The sequence below is a fragment of the Acinonyx jubatus genome, chromosome C1, assembly GCF_027475565.1.
Source record: "Acinonyx jubatus isolate Ajub_Pintada_27869175 chromosome C1, VMU_Ajub_asm_v1.0, whole genome shotgun sequence".
NCBI classification, from domain to species: Eukaryota; Metazoa; Chordata; class Mammalia; order Carnivora; family Felidae; genus Acinonyx; species Acinonyx jubatus.
Window position 1 is genome coordinate 55,584,180 of NC_069381.1, and position 18,934 is coordinate 55,603,113.

An 18,934-nucleotide genomic window follows, 5' to 3' on the forward strand; every position below is an offset into this window, starting at 1 on the left:
TAGGCTCCAGGCTCTGAGCCATCAGCCCAGAGCCCGACGCGGGGCTGGAACTCACGGACTGCGAGATCATGACCTGAGCTGAAGTCGGACGCTTAACCGACTGAGCCACCCAGGCGCCCCAGGAAACTGAGCCTTCTAACATCAGATCCAGTATCCTTTCTCTCTGCCGTACCACGCTGTCTCTCGGAAGGCAGAGGTAAAATACAATGAAACGGGCTACTGGGGAAGTGAGAATAAGGTGGTGGGGGCAGCTGTCTGCTTGTATGTCCTAGAACTTTCCTTCCCCGCCCCTGTGGCCACTCACTGTCCCGCCGGGGTGGGGGAGTGGGGACAGTGGTTAACCACCCAGCACAGAAAATATTACCCTCTTTCCAGACACAGATACCATCCCCAAGCACTCTGATTTGGTGGCAAAATATTTTAATTTTTCATAAAGCTATTTCCCCACCCGTTTCCCACCCCATAGACTCAGCAGGGAAAAGAACCTACGGGCCTGTGTGCTGGTAGGGCAGGAGGGCGACGTGTGCATATACATATGTGCGTACATGTACAGGTTTATTTAAATGATCAGATCTACACTTTTGGAGGCTGTTGGAAGCATCTTATCAAAAGAAAACACATTTTAAGCAAGAGGTTAAAAAAGCTTTTCAGACCCAAAGGCCATTTAATACAGTAAATCCTACTTGGGTAGTTTAGCAAACATTTTTTTAAAACCCACATCCAACAGACTGGTTAGTATTGGATACACAGATTTGGTTTCAAAGCTGAAATGCCCCTGGTGTAACAGACCTTCTCATGAGATTCAGTTATTTTATATTATGCCATAAAAAATAGGGACACATATCTATCAACAACTTAAATATTAACTCAATAGGCTACTTGGTGATATAAATAGAAAAAAAAAAACACAAGTGGTCACAGACTAGGATTGAGAAGACTATGACATCAGCCTATCCTGGGCTGCAAAAATGTTAAAATCTATCCTAGAATCTAAAACAGGAAAAAGAGTCAAATAATTCCACTCCATATAGACCCCATCTGGCCCAAACCATCCCCCAAGGAAAACACCCCCAACACATGAGGTTTACTAACCACCTGCTACAGATGTTACTATGTCACTAATTAACAATGATCACAGAAAATGTGTCATATCAGAGGTTTTGTTATACACAATGCATTAGGGGCTGCAGGAATCCTCCTGTGAGAGCTACAGTCAGAAGGCAAGCTGACAAATGTCCATGCCACGGATCCAAGAAGAAACCCCAGCTAAGAGCCTCAAGCATTCCTTTGCACCCGAGCTCTCTCTGGCACACTCCCTGCTCTAGTTAGAGGGGCTGGGATGTGGGGGGACAGTCCCAGCCAGGTGCTGCAGCCTCTTACTCCTGAGCCTCTTTGCGGGTCAGCTTGTAGATCTCGGTGGGTCCGTCCACATGGGTGATGGTGGTGGTGAGCTGGAGTTCTTCCCCACTGTGGACACCCAGATCACCTGAAAGAGGGTTTTGGTGTTAGATGTGTTCAGGGAAGAAGAAAGACAGGATGCACCTCAGTAACAACTGCCCTGACCCCAGCCCTCTTTCACATCCTGAGCTTATAGAGACAACCAGGGCCCCCACGCGTAGGGCTAACTCCTAACCTTTTTCCTCAAGACTCTGCAGTAGTTTCACAGCATTCTTCTCCCAGAGAAGAGATATGAATGGTGGATGAATCAGCATAATGCTTATTATCATTTGTAGTAATTATTAACATTTAATGAGAACTTACTTTGTACCCGACGCTATTCGCAATGTTTTATATGTAATCATATTTAATCCTCACGAGAGCCAGCCCAGGTGAGCACTCTGATCATGGCAGCTTCACAGACGAGGAAACAGGGAGGGAAGTAAGGTAACTGCCCCAGGTAGAGGGGCAGACACATGACAGAGCCGGGAACTAGGCCAGGGAAGGAAAGTCTGACTCTAAGGTCTCTGCTGTGGGCTAAGCCAGCACCGCACGCCTCCCCAGTGATGGGAAGGGAGGCACGTACCCACTCCATGTGAGTAATTGACAAAGCAGCTACGCCACGTGAAGGGAAACAAGACCTGCCTATATTTACCAACAGATTGGGCAGGGAATACACGTAACACATTTAGAAACATTTAAGAGTTTTCTTCTCCAGGAAAAAAGTACCAGAAACGTGTTCTGAATTTTCTGCTGCCCCCAGGATTCCGTATACAACACCAGTGTTTTGGACTCATCATCAGTGACAGAGGTGTTCCTCTGCTAAAATGGAATAATGTAGTCTTTTCTCCACCAGCAAGAAAAAATAAGTTTCTGTAAATTAAAGCGTTCTCCTACCTGCCAGGACACAAATTAAATGAATGTATAATTGGCAAAGGGAAAATGGAAAACATCAGGACCTAACTGTTTAAGGACTGTTGTCTGAGGGGCATACACGTGGATTTGGGTATTTACAGAAAGGGGTGCTGGTTATGTCTGTGATTTTTATATTTATACCATGTACGCACGATTTCGTATTTTGGGGAACTAAAATGTTTCCTAAATCAAACCACAGAATTAAATAAATAAGTGCTGCTTTCAACTGGGACTGAAACTTAGAAGCGACTTTGGCCCTACACTTACAACTGTCTTATCACTAGTCTAACAATTGCTGAGCATCAGTGAATCTCATGGTCTCAGAACCCCAGGAGTCACCCCACACACTGGTCCCACAGGCTGCATGGCACCTTTCACATGTGCCACATGTATTAGTTTTTCACTGTAGACCCATTTCCCAGCAGCTGTGCAGATCAATCGGTCTTATTAAATGCTAGTCTGTGACTCTCTACCTAAGAGACCCTACTTTCAGCAGCAGTCCTAAGCTGTTGCAGAGGACTGCTGATGGTTATTTGGGACTACTGAGGTAAGGGTCCAATCCACAGGACTAGGGGCAGAGCAAGTAATAAAGGGGGTATCAGCCCAGCCTCCGGCACATCCAGCTTCATCGTCCTTCGGGCAAGGGCACAGACCAGTTGGGTGCAAAGGCTGCAGACGCTTTACACAGGGCCCCCTGGTGTCATGCTGAACCGTGATTTGTACAACAAGTAAATTTCCCCAGGTCACTAGCTTGCATTCTCACTACTGCAACTTCTAGCCCACCTCTCAGTCTACCATAATGCAGAGGCCTCAAAATTTCTTGGTCAAAACTAGTTCTTGATTTGCATATCTGGGCGAGCCATCAAAACTTCAAAGCCACTGTCAGATCTGCATGTCTGTGTGAGTCATCAAACTTTCAAAGAGAGCCCCGCCCACCCCAGTAAATGCATTAGCATCTCCTAGTGTTTACCTAAAGAATCCCTTTCACCAAAGACTTAAAAATAGACACTAGAATGTAATTCTACCGAGGTTTTGAACCCAAGATGCTAATTCTTTAAGCTTAGAATGTGATTCTAATTAGCATGTCCTAAAAAATGTATATGATTCTACAGATCACTTGAGCCAAAATAACTTTGGCTTCTTTATTTTTTTTAAACTTTTTTTAAATGTTTATTTTTGAGAGAGAGAGAGAGACAGAGTGTGAGAGGGGGAAGAACAGAGAGAGAGACACACACACACACAGAATCTGAAGCAGGCTCCAGGCTCTTAGCTGTTAGCACAGAGCCCAACGCAGGGCTCGAACCCATGAACCCTGAGACCATGACCTGAGCCAAAGTCGCATGCTTAACCAACGGAGCCACCCAGGCGCCCCTGGCTTCTTTATTTTAATGAGTACCCATGTTATAGTGTTTATCATGTACCTGACACTGTTCTAAATACTAATGTATTTAATCCTCATACCAGACCTTTGACAGAAATACTGTCATCATTCTCATTCTACTGATGAAAACACTGAGGCACAGAGAGGTTAAGTAACTTGCCCAAGGGCCAGATTAGTAAATTATGTGGGATTCAAACCAGAACAATAAGGCTCCAGAATCCAGGCTCTCAACCTTTAGGCTATGTTGATTCTTTTGTAAATATTCTAGTTTCCAACAGCCAAAGAGTCTGCCAGCAAAGTATGAGTCCACACATAATGTGTTATGGTCATAAATATATACACGCAATAATCTGGATGAATTGTTCAGCATATTAATTTTACTTTTGCGTTTGATAAACAAGAATTTATAGTACACAATATCAGTGTACTGATAGTAAGGAGAGTTGTTATTTATGAGTATTTATCAGATGCACTATTAGGGGCTCAGCATGCCCTGTATTTCTTTGTAAGACAGGAAGACACTGAGGCTCAAATAGGCGATTAGAGAAATTATTCTCTAATGTGGCCCAGTTTGCTCCTGGTAGAGCTGGGATGAGGACCCAGCCAATGGGTCTCTGGCTAGCAAACTCTATGATTCACATGTGCTTTTATTGTATCCTGAAGGCTAACCCCACCCCCCCTCCACCTTAGGGAATAAATGTGGGAATATGGCAGTAACATGGCAGGAGTGGGGATCCCTCCATTCCCTCCAAATTCCATCAACTCCTACTTCTGCCAAGGTCTTGCTCCATCTGTTATTCTCCTTCTTTCTTGGCTCCTGCTACTCAGTGCACAAACATGCTCGGAGTCTCTTTCCATCTAAGACAAAAAAAAAAAAAAAAAGCCTTTCCGAAAATGCAGTATGTTACATACTTAGTGGGGAGGGGAAGAATAAAAGGGAAAAAAATACATTAAGAAAGGTAAAGAAAAGAATTCTTCAGTTTGCAGTAAGTCTCTTTCCCTGGTTATGGTGTCAGCTCCTCTCAGATAATTAACAAGGAGATGAAGGCTTGTTTGTGTCTAGCCGTTGCAAAATGAGACCAGTCTCTGGCACTGGATTTAATCACCGAGGACTATCAACGGATCCATATTTGTAATATTGCACCCACAGGTATGTAGCTGCTTGCTACCGGATTCTAACTGGCTGGAATGCATCCTGGGGACACACAAAGCTATATAAACTGCACTATAACGAGACAACAATAACCACAACTCCCTACGACTGGCTGCATTTTAATGCTCATCCCTTGCCTATCTGTGGCTACTTTAGTATAAAAGGAAGGAAAACTGCTAAGATACTTCCAAGATTATTTCACAGAATCTGGGAGACCACCAGTCTTAGAATATGAAAGGGGCTACTTAATTCTAGCCTCACAACCACCACTAAGGCAAATGAACACCCCATTACCCAGATCCAGAAGCCAGGAAGCTCCCATACCATGAGTTTATATTTCTTTAGGTCATACTCAGTACATACTGGAGCCAGGATTCCAAACGGCCTATGTCTACCTCCAAACCTTATGTTCTTTCTGTAACACTCTTGACTTCATTCTTTCTTGTGGAATTTTCTCTAGTCCCATACCTACTGACCTCCTATTCTTCAAAGCTAAGCTCAAAAGATAACTCTCTGTAATAAAGTCCAGGCTGGTTCATGGCAGAAGGAGAAAAACAATGAGGTGGTTTATAGCAAGCTTGGGATGAGCCATTCCCCACCCACCTCCAAAGTGTCTCCAGATACCAAGTTCTGGGCAATTGCAAGAGGGTGGACACAATAAAACCTAGAAGCTGTGAGTGAAATCTTAATGTTATCGGCTGAATTATACCCTCCCCAAATTTACGTGTTAAAGTCCTAATTCCCACCCACTACCTGAGAATGTGACTATATTTGGACATGGGGTCTTTAAAGAGGTAATTACGTTAAAATGAAGTCATTGGGGTGGGCTCTAATCCAATATGACCTATGTCCTCATACGAAAAGGAGATGAGGATACACATACACACAGAGCGAAGGCTACGTTAAGACGTAGAGAGAAGATGGCCATCTATAAGCCAAGGAAAGAAACTGCAGAAGAAATCAATCCTGGGGATACCTTGAACTTGGACTTCTAGCCTTCAGAACTGTGAGAAAATAAATGAATCTCTATTGTTTAAGCCTCCTAGTCTGCAGTATTTGTAACAGCAGCCTTGCCAAACTGATACATTTAGGAAGCAGAAAGTTACTCCCCCAAAAGTAACTGAGGGAAACAGTGACTGAGGTACCTCCTATTATAGTGGAGTGATGGTAATTCCAAGACCTGGAAAAAATGATCTACTTTGCCTGGGAAAGGAGAGATCAGGTCACTGGAGGGACAGCAACCTTGGGAGAGGCAGGAGACAGAAAGTGCCCAACTACAAATAACAGAGCAAGAGGTGCTAGGCTAATGATGGCTTGTGACCTGCTTGCGAACTTCATTAGAAAATGGGAAAAGGCTACTGAGACCCACTTCCAAGTCTGAGCCCAGCCCTGGTGGTAGGACCATTTCCATCACTGCTCACAGACATTGAGAAGCCAGGCTAGCCATGGGTGGGTCATCTAACATGCAACCAAGGGGAAGGCCTCAATAAAAGGCAGCCACTGTCAGAGCCTCATGACTCAAACCAAACATTTACTGAGGCAACAAAAGCCGAAGCCACCTTTTCTGTGAAACAAGCAGCAGGAGACCTTAGAAGCCTCTGGCAGTAAAATTGACGCAGTGTGGTAGTGAGCTCCATGACATGGGACCTGGGGCTGCTGCTGTGGCTTCCAGCAGAATGAGTGTGTCAGACAGAAGACATTTAGTGCGAATAGAAATAGAAAGGAACCGGTTGGCAATTAGAGTGTCTCCTGTTCCCTTCGTCATAGTCATCCAGTCAGGAATTCCGTTCCTCAGTTTTTTTCTAAAACCTTCTGACAAGAATTCTATAGATGAAAGAACACAAAAATCAAAGCTATTATTAAGAATCCTCTGACTTTATAAGCAACTCCAACTTTTTTTCCCCACGAGAACTGATGTCTGAAAGGATTTGGACAGTTTGTCGTGTGTGCAGGACATCGATGCTGAACCCCTGGGAGATGCTGTCTTCACTCCAACCTAAGGTTAGCTGAGATCCATTCCTGCCTGGGAAGACATCCAGAATGACTCACAAATTGCTATTGGAAACAGGTAAAAAAGAACAACTTTAATGAAAAGGCAGCAGGAGCAGGGCAGAAAATGTGAATGGTCCTTGAAAGAGAGTTCTAAAATATCTCTGCTAAATTAAAAAAATTTACATATATGTTTGTATATGTGTATACATATATGTACACATACACATAAAATGTTTATATATAAACATATGTACATAGATACAGAGTCATATATATATGTATGTATATAAAATTGATCCATGTAAACATGTTGGTACCAGCAGCTATGGTAAATCAACCAAAAAGATGGAACCCATAGAGCTTCACATCCTTGCAGCACCAGTGAGCTGCTAAAAACATGAGGGCATTCTGGCCTGGAGATGTTCTGCCATATCCCGAGTTTCAGGAGGCAGTCAAGGAAGCCTGGTCTCTCAGACAAGGCTACCAGCTCTCCATGAGAGCAGGGACTCTGTCTTAGTCACTCCTTTGGGCTTCATGTCACTCCATCTTATCAAACCTGACACAGTGCTAAATAGTGAAGCACTGAGTGGTTCATTTCTAAGGGTTGCTTCCTGATGCACACAATAAAAGAGAAAAATATATATATAAGAAAAACAAACACTCTTTGGAAGCTGACCCTTTCTAGAACTTGCCATCTGCTTTGTTTCTGTCAGTCTATTCCTTGACCAAAAGGGAGAAACAAAATCTATGCTCTCTGCTTTCATTTCCTCCCTACCCACTCCCTCCTGACACTTGGCATCTCTTTCCACGTCCAAACAAAATAACCCCTCTCAATGTTCTTTCTCTTTCCTTATCCCCTTTGGCTGCATCAGAAACTGCCTGCCAACTTCCTGGAAAGGAGCTTTTTCCAGAGGTCTCTTCAGGATCCGTCTCACGAAGGCAAAAAGCACCACAAACCTGGGATTCATTCTCCATAGCAGGAGAACTGAATTCTTGGCTCCAGACCTTAAAAGCAAGGTGGTGGGGGTGTGGGGGAGCCCAAGCCAACTTAAAAATAAAAACTTTCCACGAGAAAGGAAGAGGAGCAGGGGAAGGCTGGGGGAGGAGAAGGGATGTCATCCAGAGACCCAGAGAATTTTAAAATACAGAAGTTCATTTTCTAGGTTTCTATGTGATATTCCAAACTAGCTCTTTCCAAGGAGCTTCAAAATTTTGGCAAATGCTCCATAGTTCCTAGGAGACATTGTGTGGTCTGGCAACAGATGAAGAGATGAAAAGTGAAAGAGGGTAGAGAAGGAAAATGATCAGAGAACCCAACACGGAAGACTCCCTTCCAAATGCACAAGGTCACAGTACCATGTGACCATGGGAAGGAAGGGCACAACAAACTGCCAGGTGCTCATGGGCTGCTGTGAAGTCACAGCTGAGCATGTCACCATCACAGAACTACTCAACTGTGTGACTTGTGTTTATGATCAGAACAGGGTCCCAAAAAAGTCTACCCATGAAACTGCTTGAAGAATGTTTTTCAACATGGGTTCTATCGGCATTTTAGGCAGGGTAATTCTCTCATACAAGGGACTGTTTTTGCTCATTGAAGGATATTTAGCATCCCTAGAATCTGGCCACTAAATGCTAGTGGTATGTCCCAGTCGTAGTGACATCCAAAAAAAAAAAAAAACAAAAAATCAAAACAAAACCATGAATACTTCTGAACGCCAGTTGGCAAGGGATTTGGGGGATATGACCACCTGCTGAGAACTAGCTTTTGAACTTTTTGTGAAATTACAGGTCAAGCTGCCTTCAAACAAAAAACTCTGATGGGGAACAGATCAAGTGCTATTCTCAACTGCAAGGTTTCAAGCCTCAGGGGGTGGCTGTTGTGCAGAGTAAGAAGTCCTAATAGGAGCTGCCTGACATCTGGCTTGCACATCAAGCCTCTGGCCCAATAGCATGGCGGGCAGTCATCCTTCCACTGCAGGCTGGGCCATGGCTCTGGCCTCTCAGGTACCTCAAAGTGCCGGGATGGGCAAATCTCACCAGTGTTTGGAAACCCCTTACCTATGACAGAATCACCCTCTGGGCTGCCACCTTAGGACAGGAGGTGCTCTTCTGCTCCTTCTTTGCCAACGGGAAGGAAGAGAACCACAGAATTTTATGGTTCCAAAAGACTTTAAGAGATCACTTACAGTTGGGAGAAATGGTACACAGAGAGGTTAAGCAGTCTGCCACTCGTCACATAACAAAAAACAACCATAATAGTTTACATAGAGCAGCCTAGCACACAGTCAGAATTCAATAACTATTACCCATTAGTAGTATTATTCCAACTTCCTAGGAAGTCCAGCGACTGCTTTATGTGGTATTTCCCCGGAAGAGAGAAACTTCACCTACTGGGTTCCTGCTTAATATTCTCAAGTCACACACACGTCCATATGATTTCTGTCAAAGTCCAACAGGATGACCATGAAATGAAATTAAGATTCTCGTTCACAAGCCCAGAGTCCCTTCCTGCTGGTGTTATGGAGGTCCACTGTTTGAGAGGCCATGTGCCCCCATTTCCCACACTGAGTGTGACCAGCCAAGGAGGAGGGAGGAAGACCGGCCTGAAGGATGCTCTTGCACAGAAGCGGCAGGTATAGTACTGGAGGTGGATGGTGGTTGAGACTAGTCACTATCCCAACCCTCAGCACAGATGCCCTTCACTTCCCACATCATCTCCTCTCATGTCATCGCCCCGTCCTTTTACCCCAACTCTCAAGATCATTGGCCCATCTGTGAAATATGAAAACTAATCTAGAACTCTTATTTCTGAAGCATTAATTCAATCAACACTTTCAAACCACCCTTAAGAACCTGTCCTTGGCCCTTAAGGAGTTAATATTCCAGCAGGAAAGGGAAGGCACAGTCAAACTCCTCTATTACATTTATGCAGTGTCATATGAAATGTGTAATCATGTTCCCCCAGGCCTGTTCCTTAGAACACTAGTTCCAAACAAATACAGTGCCCGGAAAAAGGGGTCCGGTGCCAAACGGTTTAACAATTTGGAGGGGCATCTGGGTGGCTCAGTCGGTTAAACGTCCAACTCTTGATTTGGGCTCAGGTCATGATCTCATGGTTCGTGAATTCAAGCCCCGCATTGGGCTCCGTGCTGACCGTGTTAAGGCTGCTTGCGATCCTCTCTCTCCCTCTCTCTCTGCCCCTCCCCAGCTCATTCCCTCTCTCTCTTTCTCTATCAAAATAAATAAACTTTATAAAAAAGTAATCTGGGGAAACACTATTCCTCCTACCCATTTAAAATGACTTACAGTAAAAATTAATGTACTAAAGGCATTAAGATGTTTTAAATAAAAACCTCATTAATGCTGATTAAAAACCCAATGATTCTCAAATTGACTACTAAAACCTATCAACATCCTATGGCAACAATATTCTATTGAACACGGTTTGCTGATCTGCAACTGGAGTGATGAGGAATAGGTTTCAAGAAAAAGGAACCATTTTGAATGTGCCCAAAAGATGGGTAGGGTTTTATTAGGCCCAAATGGACATAGGATATGAATCCATTCATTCAACACACACATGGTAAGAACTTCCTATGAGCAAGACCCACCTGTGGTGCCATAGCACACATGCAGACCTTCAAGCCCTGATCTCTGCTCCAAGGCAGTGAAGGGCACTAGCTCTGATTTGAGAAAGAACACCTTATATTTGAGGAAAAGCAAGTAAATGGCTAAGGTAAAGCAGGTGTGAAAAAGAGAAGGAAGAATAAAGGTGCAGCCAAACAGTGTAGGACTAAGTATTCAAAAGAAAAAGGAGCTCTCAGATCTGTCACTTAGCAGGGCACTTATTCCAAGTTAAGAGCATGGCCTAGGCAGTGACAGTCATTTCCCTCTGTTATGGCTGGCAGAGAAACCCCAGGCAAGCCCTTCCTTTCTCTGGGCCTCAGTTTCATCACTTACAAAATAACCGGACTGGCTAAGTTCCCTAAGGCTCCTGGTAGCACCAACTGCCCTTAAGAAGAAGGCCATGGAGACAGGTAGGTAAATAGCTATTGGTCTGGATGCAGGTCAACAAACAGCCTTGCAGAAGAATGAGCAGGAGAAAAAAATGAATCCAGCTCAATCTTCAAATCTCAGGACCTAGTTCCATTCTACATGATACCTTAAGATTTTGCCTCTCAAACTAGAAGAATAAATATGGCATAATCTCCAATAGTCAATTTTGCTCAAAAAATTAAGGAAAGAAAATTTAAGTTTTATACTAAAACTGGCACATATTTCAGGCTAGAATGCAGTATCCCTAATACTTAAAGATTAAGAAAGTAGAAGATGGGCACCTGGGTGGCTCAGTTGAGCATCCTACTTCAGCTCAGGTCATGATCTTGTGGTTCATGAGTTCACGCCCATCATATGGGGCTCTCTGCTGTCAGCGCAGAGCCTGCTTCAGAGCCTTGGTCCTTCTCTCTCTGTCCCTCCCCTGCTTGTGCTCTCTCAAAAATAAATAAAACATTAAAAACAAAAAAAGAAGATGACTTAAAGAAATACCTGCCTTGTGCTGGCTTTTTGTCTTATAGCTCTGCAGTCCCTAGGGGCACTCACTGACATTTGGAGGGAAAGTTTGCCTGGGGAACCCAGAGCCTTTGCTATGTGAGCCTTGTAGAGACTGAAGCCTATATCCTGAATACAGCTGTTCTAAAGAGACTGAAACTCACCATTGGACTGGTCCTCCCCGTAGTTCTTATGGGATGGTGCATATAGGAACATCAGAGCAAAGACATATAGGTTCCACATTCCATAGATGCCTGTGAAAAAGGCACTGTTCACTTGGACTGTGACGCCGCCCCACTTCCAGTGGCCTTCAGTCACCTATGGAAAAAGGACAGTGACATGCAATTAGAACCAAGAAGAAACAGAACACCAAGACAAGAGCCAACCAACACAAAAACCAAATGTCTTCTCACCTCCAGGAAAACTAAAGGGCCATGTAAGACTCCTTTTAAAACCTAAATCATACCAGTATGGATTTAGGTTCACTGAGGGCTTACTGTGTGTCAGGTACAAAGTCAGTAGTTCTCACATTGGCTGTATATCAGAATCACCCGGAGAGTATCTCTTCCTTGAACAGCAGTACATAGTTAGCCTTAATTTAAAGACATTGTGTTTGGGGGCGCCTGGGTTGCTCGGTCGGTTAAGCGTCCGACTTCGGCTCAGGTCATGATCTCATGGTCCGTGAGTTCGAGCCCCGCGTCGGGCTCTGTGTTGACAGCTCAGAGCCTGGAGCCTGTTTCAGATTCTGTGTCTCCCTCTCTCTCTGCTCCTCCCCTGTTCATGCTCTGTCTCTGTCTGTCTCAAAAATAAATAAACGTTAAAAAAAAATTAAAAAAAAAAAAGATATTGTGTTTGAGTCTCACACTTATCCATAACTATAACTCCTCTTCTGTCCTCTTCCCAGCTAGATGTAACGCCCTGTAGGCAGAAACCATTTCTGACTTGTTTACTGCCATACCCTCGGTGCCTGACGCATCACAGTGGCTCAATGAAGACAAGCTGATTAAAGAAGCAAATGAGTGAGAGTGAGTCGCTTTCCTTAGTGGGGCAGAGTGGGGAAGCAGGGAGACACAGGCTTGGGGTCAGAGACGGGGTTCAATGCAGACTTTACCACGCACTCTCTGCTTAATGTAAGTGAAGTTAAGATGAAGACTCTGAACTTCAATGACCTTAAGGGCAATATAAAAACTTGCAGGGTTACTGAGGAGAATTAAGTAACCATATTCCTAGAAATGTCCTGACACACAGTAAACACAATAAATCTTAGGTCTTACATTGTCACTCTATGTAAGTCACTCATGAAGGTAATTATGAAGCTCTCATATGCTTCATAATTCTACAAGAATGTTTTGAGGCTGGTTTTGTCTATGTTAATGACTTGATAATTGTTTTGAGGGCTGTCTGATGACATATGGATTACACTAAGAACTGTCAACAGAACTGTTGACCCGAGTGACTAAACATTTGTGCCAGCTCTGAGATCAATGAAACGACTCTGACCACTTCTGCTTGCTACAGGAAATCTTAAATGGGAGTAAAAGAATACTGGACAAATGTTCCTGTGATAACTTAATGAGACTGCATTATGTAAACCATCTCTAGGAGACCCTTCTTGGAGCTAAAGTGTAAGATGGTAATCTATTCATTTGTATCTGATACAGATGGTATCTGTGTTCATTTGACACCGTCTTTATAGCCCGCGACCCCAGGGGCCCCAGGCATAATAAAGCTGTAAGTACAGGTGTTTCCTTTTGAAATACCTGGAGTGTCAGTTAATTAAGTTAACTGTAGACTTACCAGTTTTAGTTTGGCCTTGGTGACACATAATTTTTCATTTTTGTGATACATAAACCACCATTGCAAACTCTTATTTATTTTCAAAAATAATTCACTTGATATGATGTGCTCAGGAATATTTTTTGGCCAAGAAGAATTTCATAACCATTATTGATTTTAGAACAATGTACAAGCATTCAAGCTACTTAGGGCTGACTTTTTAGCAATGTCTCCAAATGTCACTCTTCTTAAAGAAGAATATCCTAACTTTATAAAAATTACAGTACTTAGGGCATACTTAAGATGATTTTTAATGAATATAATGGAAGAGGAGAGGAAGTCTTAAGATAGTTCTGGAAATATATGTACCTGCTGTCATAACAAAGAGAACCGTTCTGTGTGATGGAGGAGGGGAGGCTGGGATGCGAACTGTCGGTAAAATGGAGTAAGACAGTTCTGATTTTCTTCCACTCTGTTAAGGTGGCGGGTCCCTCAATAAGGGAAGGGCCTTCAAGAGACCCTACTTCCAATCACATACGCTGGGAATACTCAGTACTGAGTTTTGCTGAAATGGATTCTTGTCAGGACTGGCATGACTGATCTCAAGAAAACAGTCACCTGTATTCCTGGTACACAATGGTACTCGACAGACAAACGGTTGTTGGATGAATATGGACAAAAGTACTGGCATGTGCAGGAATGCAAGTGCAAATCCATGGAAATAGAAAGGGAGGATAGAAACAGTCACTCTAAGAAAATATCAGATTGCAAAGTAAAGAGAAAATATTGCATTCCATAGTAAATAATGATACTTTTACTTAGAAGTAAGTCAATGGGTAGTGTTATTTCACTTAAATATTGCTCTCTAACACAGATATTAGCAAAGCTAAGACATTTTAAAATAATAACAAAGATAATGATAGTTGACATTTATTCAAAGCTAATATGTCAGGCACTACAGTAAGAATTTTACATGGAAGAGATCAGTCTTAATAACAGCTTTATGAGGTAGGCAGGTAATATTTCCACTCAACATATGGTAAACTATGCCATAGGGAGGTACGTTATCTCGCCCAAGATTGCTCAGCCAGAAAGTCATGGCTCTGACTCCAAAAGAAGGTATTCTCAACAGTAGGAACATTATTGTAAACAGGGGTGAGTGTGTTAAGTTGGCATATGAAGCCACTATTGCGGAAGACCAAACTTCCTTTGAAAACTCACTTAATTAACCATAATGCACATTATTATACACAAGTTCATATATTCAAATCCGTATAGCAATATATACGCACTATATATCCTAGACATAGTAATGTATGGTATAATAAACTGGATATATATGCAAAATACAACTTTACAGTAGAACCACTGAAATGAGAATGCTCATACCACGAGGGGTACCTCAGGTGGCCTGAGGAGCCACAGCAGATTCGTGCCCCTGTCTCATGTCTGCTGTGAGACACATGCACCTTGTTTAGCATGGAGTTGCAGAATTACCCATACCCATAATTTGTCATCTCTAAATGTATTATTTCCTGCTGAGGGCAAAGAGTTGAATTTGCATAAGTGAGCTGTATACACAGTGTCACTCGACTGTGTGTGCCTGCCCTTCTCCTCCCTCAATTATTCCTGCCTGAGACCTCCTGAGCTCTGAGCACATTCCCACCAATGTGAACCACAGTAAGCAGCCTCAACAGAGCAGGCAGGCCCTGTAAATCCAAAATCGTATTAACGCCAAGGCAGAGAGGTGACACTCGCCCTCTTTTAACTTCTGGAGAAAAAAATCAGATAGCCCCCAGTGAAAAAAAAAGAAAAGAAAAGAAAATCATCTTCCCCCTGCAGAAGTCTTGTTTCTAAAAGTCCCTGTTTTTCCTGATTTAACATTTGAACAATTTACTTTTGTGTGAAACCACCCAATTATACCCCTGGAGCCAAGTGAAGGTCAAATCCCTTTACACCCAGTAGTCTTGACAACCAACATTCCACTTAACAACAAGATTTCCAAATCCCAGACACAGGCTCTCTTACTGGAAACATTTCCTCCGTAAGTGACAGAATGAAGTGATCACAGACACACACAAAAGAGCCGGGGACAGGCTCTCTGGGAGTTTGCTGCATGTGGCTTGACCTGAATGTCAGGCACCTGGGGGTCCCCTTAGTGAAGGTTGGTGACCTTCTTCCCTGCATTGCACTTCTGTTCCCTACTGTCTGCTACCTCTAAACGGAACGCCTCTTTCTTTTCCAGAGGGAAGGGGCTAAAATACCAGACTGTGATGTACCATCTCTCGGTTGCTATGACTGAGGCCATTAAAATGGCAGGCATTAAAAGACTGCCCCTCAGGACCCAGCTACAAAGCCTCAAGGTCACTGCATTCCACAGCTTCCTGTTAGCCCTTCATTCCTGGCCTCAGAGCTTCAATATCCTGGCGAGATCCCCTCGCATTATATTTCATGGGGCTTAAATGCAAGCTCTCTCAGCAAGCCCGAGAGTATAATGGGAGTTTTAATACATTCCTTTTACCTAAGGCTGGGATCTATTTCAAAAAGTTACCCAATAGGTTTTCTTTCAGGTGAGCTCATTGCTGAGACATTCCAAAATGACATTAAAAAATAAATCCTCTGATGACTATATTAGTACAGTACCTGGGACATTGAGAGTTATGCCTGAAAACGTCTTAGATATCTATAAATAAACCTTAAAAAAAATAACCCAGCAGGAGGAATGTGAGGAGCTAATGGAATCCAAAAGAACTCGCTGCTACCCCCTTGGAGTAGAAATCCACTCCGGGCTGACTGTCGCGGCAGATATAAAAAGCCAGCCACAGGCTGGAGCTATGTTAGAAAATACTGGGGCAATGGAATATTAATCTTTTTCTCCAAAGAAAAGCCACAAACTCTGCTCCTTAGAAGAATTGGCCTACCTTGCTTTAAAAAGGTGCGCTGTCTAACATATACAAGGCTAAATTCGGGAAACACATAGGTACCTCAAAGATCGGCCAGTTGTCCCTTCTTGGCTTCAGGTGGAAGGGACCCTCTGCAGAGGCAGGAGGGTAAGTGGCATGGGGACTGTGGTGGTGTGCCTTCAGCTTTCTAAGGTGGCAGACACATGTTGTTAGGACCAAAAGTGCCCTTTCTTTCTGCCTCCCTGGGAACATATCTTGGGATTGCCTTTTATTCTTCAGTCCAGTTTAACTTGAGGTTCTTTTTCTCCAAGCACACCCTGCTCTCTCGGACTCCCCCAACTGGCCATATTAAGTACCACAGCGCGTTACCGCGGCACTGGAGGGCTGGACACTTCGGTCACACGAGGGAACTGGCCAAAGGATAAGTCAGGCCTCAGACACCCTTGTTTGAGTCTCAGCTGATTGAATAAAAAACTCATTCAGAATTTGAAATATTTTTACTGCATTTGGAGTGGCGAGTGAAATTTCCAAGGCTTTATAAACAAACAGTCTGATACAAACACAGCACTGGTGTAAGTCACAGCAGATGTGGTAAGCTGAACTTATGAAGACAGATATGCATATTTGTTTTATTTTTTTTTCCACATTCACGTCAGCCTTCAACAGCAACACTAACACTGCCCAGTGGGCAGAGCCCACATGGCTCGAGGGGCTCCTAACTTGGGTCAGAGGTGCCCTTGGGTGTCCTTCCATAAAGTTCAAGAGGTCCATGAACTGGAATGAGAACAATTATATCTTTATTTTCACCCGTTTCTAACTGAAAGTTACCATTTCTTTCATTTATGAATGTAGAAAACAAGTTCCTGTTAATATTAGCACCACTGATAATTCTGCCACCAATAGAAATCATAATTTCGTATCAATCACAATTGTAGATATAGATCTGTAATACCTGTAACATATATAATTGCAAATACCTATATACCTGATTCCCTTTGAAGTCCAAAGTTCTTATTTTACTCATTTAAAAACATTCCAAGAAGAAGCCCACAGCCTCCACCAGGTTGCCCAAGGGGGTTGGTCTATGGCACAAGAAAGCACAGGAGCCCCTCTGAGGAAATAAGCTAGCAGAACAAGACAAATCTGCATCCTAAGGCTCTATCTGCACTACTTACATTCTCAGTTTGGGCCAAATACAGAGAGGACAGAACAGTTGGCAAAAAAAGAAAAGAAAAAGTCAAAAGGACTGGGTTCTGGTCCCTAACTTACTGAATGTCCTTTGGCCCAATATTTACCCTTTTTTTTTATTATTCCTGCCCACGATGTGCCAGGCACTCTGCAAATTACTTTGCAAGCATTGCTGCCCGTGATCCTTACAGCCACCTTTTGCAGAACATCCGTTCTACATATAAGAATATTCAACCTTAGAACTGTGAAATAACCCATCCACAATCCTACCCGGCTGGAAAAGAGCACAAATGGGAAATGTCTCTAAGGCCATTCAATTTCCTATCTTAGCAACTGGGATAGCAAAACTTACCCTACTTCCCCACAGGATTTTTGCGAAGCTCCAGTGAATGACAGAAAGGTAGCATGTCAGATTTAAACAGTACTTTCCACTTTCCAAAACCAGTTACCAATATTTAAACATTATTACCATTATTGAGGTCATCAAGAGAGCAAAAGTTTGAGTTTTGGAAATAACCAGCAGAAAGGTAAGATTCTACCAAGGGGACTTGTGAATTATATTTCATGTTTAAGTGGCAATATAATTACTGCAAAGAATGGCTGCTGGACTGTAAAAGGATCTATGTTAATGCTAGATAAGGATCAAATCAAACTGATACTTGCTTATTGCTGTTCTGCTATAGGGCTTGAAAAGTGTATTCTCAACTAAATGAAATAAGTGCCCTTCCATCTGGCTGCAGGCTTTTAATTTATTCAGCAACTTCTTCTTCCCGTGAGGCTGTACTGAAAGGGAAAATTCCGTCCACCTCTGGCCAGGTGGAATGTCCCTTAAAAAACATGGTTTGAAGAGCTGCCCAGCATTATAGCCTCCCTGCTCCTTCCTCAGCGGCTCTCTAGAATTTTCTATGCAGAGTAGACGCACCTCTCCAGTACATTCTCACCCTGACTGTTCAGGATCCACTTACCTGACTAACGATGAAGAAAATGACAGTCATAGCAGCACAGGCCAAGGTTATCAGCATGAGGAACTTGAACCTGAAAATCAGCCCCTGTTAGGAAGGAGAAAAAGAGTAGCTTAACACTCTCCCAGCTGGTACCAATCCTTTTCTCAATATATAAATCTATAAAAAACTAATTTTAAAGAAATCTATAAAACCAAATCCCTAAGAGTGACTAGTAAAATAATTTCACACAGTAACATTTCTCCTGCAGAGGTGAATGTGGCTGAAAAATTTATTGGGCCAAATATTTCTTATGTTCTTATCTCTCATGAAACAGTGATACCAGAGCCTGGGAAAATTATATTCACAGCACGTGGTGAGGCTGCTAATTTCCCTGCTAAGCTGGTTATGCTTCTCTGCAAGGGTTCAAAGTCACCAAATCCAAGTTTTCTGCGGTTGTAATAAAATTCTGCTCCAGTGAACAAAAAGAAATGTGCATATTAATCAACATGAAGTGGATTTGGTTGAATTTTCTCATGTGTCACTCCAGCTCTAGAGACAGGCACAGCTTCAGCAAGTGCCCAGGGTTTCCTGAGAGCAGGATTTAAGGGAACCTGTGTTTCAGGGAGAGACACCTCTTATTCAGGGGTGCTTAGTTGCAGATCCACTGCATATAAAAACCCTGGGGTTCTGCAGT

The 18,934-nt window shown here is 43.1% G+C and overlaps 1 protein-coding gene across 4 annotated transcripts in view; it reads right to left on the reverse strand.

The window, feature by feature from the left end:
- Nucleotides 1–536: 536 nt before the first annotated feature.
- The window catches only part of WLS (Wnt ligand secretion mediator), a 100,560-nt gene continuing 82,162 nt past the window's right edge, over nt 537–18,934 (reverse strand). For 3 of the 4 annotated variants that reach the window (XM_015083388.3, XM_027058899.2, XM_053214207.1), the window contains 3 exons: nt 18,262–18,345; nt 11,594–11,747; nt 537–1,486 (listed from right to left, as the gene is read on the reverse strand). In XM_015083388.3, coding sequence (XP_014938874.1) covers nt 1,377–1,486; nt 11,594–11,747; nt 18,262–18,345 — 348 coding nt within the window. In that variant the 3' untranslated portion in view covers nt 537–1,376. Of the gene's footprint in view, nt 1,487–4,502; nt 4,592–11,593; nt 11,748–18,261; nt 18,346–18,934 lie in introns of all 4 variants that reach the window. The other variant, XR_003420134.2, reaches the window with a different exon arrangement.